At 55.0% G+C, this 5,416-nt stretch overlaps 1 protein-coding gene across 5 annotated transcripts in view; it reads left to right on the top strand.

Annotated features, from left to right (window-relative positions):
• Window positions 1–199: 199 nt before the first annotated feature.
• CACNA2D4 (calcium voltage-gated channel auxiliary subunit alpha2delta 4) overlaps window positions 200–5,416 on the top strand; it is a 110,722-nt gene continuing 105,505 nt past the window's right edge. For all 5 annotated transcript variants that reach the window (XR_001513954.1, XM_015564334.1, XM_015564341.1 and 2 more), the window contains exons 1-3: window positions 200–585; window positions 3,147–3,228; window positions 4,974–5,090. Coding sequence is in view for 4 of the 5 variants with exons in the window: in XM_015564334.1 (XP_015419820.1) it covers window positions 473–585; window positions 3,147–3,228; window positions 4,974–5,090 (312 nt within the window). In the remaining variant the exon portion in view is untranslated. The remainder of the gene's footprint in view (window positions 586–3,146; window positions 3,229–4,973; window positions 5,091–5,416) is intronic.

The following is a 5,416-nucleotide window of genomic DNA, read 5'->3' as shown; positions in this document are numbered from 1 at the left end:
GTCCAGAAGGACGGCCTTTTTAAAGCAGGAGCGTGGGCTCTGACCCCTCATGGAATGGGCAAGCCCTGTCTTCTGAAATCAGAGTAATCCTGCCGAGGTCACTCCGGCCAACCCCCACCCCCGCCCTGCCCCGCTGTCGGCCGGGGGATTAGAGGAGAGGCCAGAGGATTAAGGGGTTCATCTGTCACAGCCTCCCTGCCACAGTCAGCCCCTCTCCTGGAAGCCTGCTGGTCAGGCAAGGCGAGGCTCCTCTGTCGCTGTTCTCTGCGGGACAGAGAAGCCCCTCTCCCACGAGCATTGCAGACAAGACCAGACTGGAAGCTGGGAACCCCAGGCTTGCCAGGACCCAAAAAACCAGAAGGCTTGGGGCGTTCCAAGGATCTGGCCAACAGGCAGAGCCCATCTGACCACAGCAGGAGCACAGCCAGGACCTCCCAGGCCTCACCCAGGCCCCCGCCCCACCGGCAGCAGGATGCCCCGCTGCCTGCGGCCCTCGCTGCGGAAGCCTGCAGTCATCCTGTGTCTGCTGCTGTCCAGCACCTCTCTGTGCCCCACGCGGGGGCAGGCCATGATTCCTCTGGAAACGTAAGCATCCAATTCAGCCCCTCCCCCATAAAACCCTTTTCTCCTTCCTCCTTTCCCTCCCCCTGGCAGACCTCAATCCTCTGCGCCTCCCAGCTCCGCCCTTCCGGCTTGCCCCTGGGGGCCACGCCCCCTTTCTGGTTGTGAAGACCTTTTCTCCACCCTCCTCTCTTCCATTTGGGAGTCCTGCCTGCCCCTCCCCAACCACCTGCCGGTATAAGCTGACCTGATGGCCAGGCTCACACTCATGGGGTGACAAGCAGCGTAGGGAGCACCTGCAGGCCCGCTCCTTCCAGGATAATGGCTGCCATTAGGGGCCTGGGAGTGTGGGCTGTGCTGATTTACATTATTGCGGCTCCCCAAGGATTTGTCAGGAAGTTGTTTTAACTTTCTGGAAGGGTAAGCAGTTCTAAATCAACCAAATGGCTCCTGCAACCAGGAACCAGGTCAAATTGGACTTTGGTGGTCTCGGTCTTTCCTTCCTAGCCATTCTGCCTCCCTCCAGGCCCCGGCACTACACCCTGTCATGAAGACCCGGTGTCAGTCATTTACACTTTGGTATACATTTAAATTACTATGCAGCCCCTCTGGGAGTGTGTGTGTTTAGTCCTTGGTTCTGGTGTACCTATTAAATACATTTTCAATAAATGAGGGGAGCAAGGTGCTCTCTACACTGCACCTGCCCACTCCCTTGGCGCCTGATCTCCACCCAGGACCTTGACCCCCTCCTCTTTCCCATCCCAAAGCCCCTCTCTCTCCTATGAAGCCACACCATCCCTCCACTCAGCCCTCAGCCTCCAAAGCTTGCCCCTGCTTCTCCAGCCCTCCCAAATCTGTTCTCACCCAAGTCATCAAAGACCCTCACTGCCCAATCCAGTAGACATTTCTGGACTTCTCTCTTCGGACTCTTCAGACATCGGCTTCCCCCTTTTCCTTGAGTCTCCATGCCTCAGCTTTCATAACGCTGTGCACACCTGGGCCTCCTTGGGCATCTGTTACCTCTTTCCCAGGTGCTCCTGCCCCTGAGATTGGTGCTGGTGTTCCCCAGGGCTTGTCAGCCACTCAGATCTTTTCATGCTACACACTCTCTCCTTGAGAGAGCCCATCTACGCTCAGAAGTTCAACCGCCATTCATGTACTAATGACTCTTAGCCCTGCCTCTATCTGTTAGGCTCACATATCCATTGCCTGTGGACAGCTTTTCCTGGACATCATGCGAGGTTTTAAATTCAAGTTTGTGTCTTTCAAGATACAAAGTGATTGGTACTTTCTGGAGCTGGACAATGCACAACCTGCCCAACATCACTCTGCAACATAGCCCTGCAGCAGAAACCTCCCATTCTGCGTACCCCAGGCTACATTCATCACCTTCCACCCTCTCCTACTTGCTTCCATGATCCTTCTGATACTCATTTTATTTAATAACACCTCATCAGCTCAACCGCCCAAGCTAAAAACCTAGAAGTCACGTTTGTCTCCCCAAGCTCTTCTGTACTCTCATCCCAAATTCTCCCCAGCTTCTAACACTGAATTCAGATCCCACCTCCCCCAGGAAGCCTTCCCTGACTACCTCGGCCCCTCCCCAAGTCTCACTGGTGTCCCTTCAAACAAATAGTATGTTACCTGTATATGAAGGGGCAGGCCTTTAATGGAAGGTCTTACAAAGGTGAAGACTGTGGTGTGGCTCCAGGACTCTGCACAATGCCCAGGACGCAGGACATGAGTAGATATTGGTCGAGTGGCTGAATACATGCTGATCTCGAAATGAGCATGTGGCCAACTCCTTTTGCTGCATCTGGAGAGGCTCAGACTCAGCCTGTGCCTGCCCCCAGACCCCTCCAGCCTGTGCAGATGGTGAGATCTCCATATCCTTCTGGGGACGGACAAAAGGTTAGGGTTTCTCCAGAGGCTAACTGCATCAGGGTCAGGTGTGGCCTCTCCTGCCCTCACTGCCTGGCCCACCCTCTGCAGAAGCAGCTGGGAGCCTTTTCCTCTGCCCCTGCACAGCACGCTCCCTCTGAAGTCTCTGCAGGATGCAGCAGCCTGCAGCGACCTTGAGCAGGGGACACTGGAGGGGAGTGACTCACTGAGAAGCTGCAGCTGTGCCCAGGCAGTTCCTGTGTCTTTCCTCAGGGTCCTCCCTGCCTGCCCCGGACCTGTCCACAGCCTCTTCCCCTCTTCCCCTCCTCTGTTCTCCATTCCCGCCCACAAACCACAGCCCTTGGCGGCCTGAGGTCAGGCTTCGGTTCTGCCTCATTTGCCCCTGCCCCTCATCCTTCAGCCAAGGGCATTCAGCCCGCTCTGGGCCCCTGCGGGTCCTCAGTCTCCTGCCCTGCCATATGTGTCCTTCTGGGCGTGTGTCATTGTGTATGTGTTTGTGTGTACATGTGTGCTAGTATGCGAGTCTCTGTGTATCATGTGTGTCTATGTATTTGTGCATGTGTGCATCAGTGGTGTCTATGCATGTAGACACTTGTTTTGTCTATGCACATGTGTGTGCATATGCATCTATGTGTGTGTCTCCGTGTGTGTGTGCATACACATGTACTTTCATGGCCCGGCAGAGTGAAGCTGTGGGCAGACACCTTTGGCAGGAGCCTGTATGACACTGTGACCAAACACTCAGGTTCCCTCCTGCTGCAGAAGGTGAGTAACACCTCCCAGGGCCTGCGGGCGGTCGCCAGGGAGCCCTGCCAGGGAGCAGAGACCCAGAATCCCTGCATGTTCGGGCTGTGAGGGGTCTTAGCGATCATCTAATCCAATCCCCTCGTCTTCAGACACGGAAACTGAGACCCGAGTCACAGAGCAAGTCAGTGGGGTGGTCAGGAGCACAGTGTCAGCTCAGATCCCCGGGAAGCGGAGGTCAAGATGGAACCTGACAGAGGACAGGGATTTACTGAGGGAGGAGCTGTGAGGAACAGAGGGGTGAGGGGGCAGAAACAGCAGGCTGGGGGCCAGGCCTGGCTCCTGTGAAAGGGGCAGGGCAGAAGCAGGAGGGGTGAGTCCTGCAGGCACTGCTTGGGCAGCATGAGCGGGCCTGTGGCCTCTGTGCTCGGTGAGCTCCCGCACCTCTGGTTCTCAGGGGTCCGGCCATGTCTGGCGGCTGCAGAGCCACAGGGGCCCCAGCACAGGTCTGGGCCGCGCCTGGCTCCTGGGCAGGACGCAGGGCTCGATGGAGAGGACGGGGAACCAGCAAGCCCCACTCCCTTGGTTAATTGCTTTGTGTGCAGATTGACACCTCGCCTGTCCTCTTATGAGATTATAAACAACTTCATTTCCCTCTGATATTTATAACTCCCAGAGCAGTTTTAATAATAGCTCGTCGTTCTCTATTATTACCATTTACTGAGAGCTTTATATTCAGGGTCTAACTTTCACTACAATTCATGAGGTGACTACGACATTTGCCATTTTCTAAATGATGTTAAAAGCAGCTCTCAGGCTTTTATGCCAGCATGTAGCATGTGACCACCATGCAGCTCCTTCCTGTCTCCCCTTCCCACAGCCCACAGGAGGGAGCAGGAGGAGCCAGGGTGCCCCGCCCCCGTTCAAGGACCCCCACAGGCCACTATAACAATGACAGCTCAATCCCACTTTCCACTCACTGCCCTACCACACTCCTACTCTGCAAAGCACCATTTCATTCCGTGTCCTCATTTGTGCCCTCTAACCCCGGTGAGAAACATAGAGCAATCCTATGTGACTGGGGTAAAAACATTCTCTAAGTCTATGCATTCTAGAACATTCTCTAAACCATGCTAATGTCACATCTTGCAGATGAGGAAACTGACTGAGTTACTTGCCTCAGGTCACGTGGTCAATAGGTTGCTGACCTGAGCCTTTAGACATTGTTGACACACACACACACACACACACACACTCAGGAAAAGATGATCTCCCTTGGGCCCAGAGAGTGAATTTGAATCCAGCTCTCTGAACAGTTTGTCAGGCAGTGTCAATACGCATCACTGCTGAGCTTGGTCTGGACAGGATGCGCATCGTGGGCGTTGGGGGGGTGGGGAGAAGAACTGATGTTCAGGGCAGCCACAGTCCATGTGAGCCGCCCCAGGGAGGTGGCAGGCATGGCTGTACAGAAGTCTCAGAGACCTGGCTGTGTGACCTTGGTCAAGTTCATTGACCCCTCTGAGCCCCAGTCTCCTCCCTCTTAAGGACATTAACTGAATGTGTCCAGAGCCCCTGGAACAGAGAGGACATGTGATAAGAGGCAACCATTGTTGGTCGTGGGGAGGTTACGTGAGGAGGAGGGGCCTGTCCTGCCTCCAGCTGAGTAAGCAAGGCCTCACGGTGTGAATGCACTGGCCAAGAGGACGGAGGTACCAAACCTCCTGGTGCAGATGCAGGTGTCATCTCTCCCATGTTCCCCTCCACAGAAATACAAGGATGTGGAGCCCAATCTGAGGATCCAGGAAGTGGATGGCTTGGAGCTGGTGAAGAAGTTCTCAGAGGACATGGAGACCATGCTACGCAGGAAAGTGGAGGCTGTGAAGGTGCTCAGGCCCTGTGATCTGGGGGAGGGGGACTCTGTCCAGCCCATCACACTGAAATGACCCTCAAAATTATGCCATGGCCCTGCACCCTCTCACCCATATCATCCTTTTCCTACCTCATGAGCATCGGCCCAGCATCCCCAGGAGCCTAAAGGTCCTTGTAAAGAAGGAAATGATGGAAAGCAAGGGGAGAGGGAGGGCTGGGCTTGGAACTCTGCCTTAGAGAACAGTGTCCAGTGCAATAGGACCAACCTGCAGTGTTGGGGGGACTCTGCATCATGACGTTATAGTCAGTGACTGGTGCAGAGCAGGAGCAAAATGAGGGC

Source organism: Myotis davidii, unplaced genomic scaffold (assembly GCF_000327345.1).
Source record: "Myotis davidii unplaced genomic scaffold, ASM32734v1 scaffold1031, whole genome shotgun sequence".
Classification (NCBI taxonomy): Eukaryota; Metazoa; Chordata; class Mammalia; order Chiroptera; family Vespertilionidae; genus Myotis; species Myotis davidii.
Note: the sequence above shows the minus strand (reverse complement) of the source record. Positions and strands in the feature narration are given on the sequence as shown.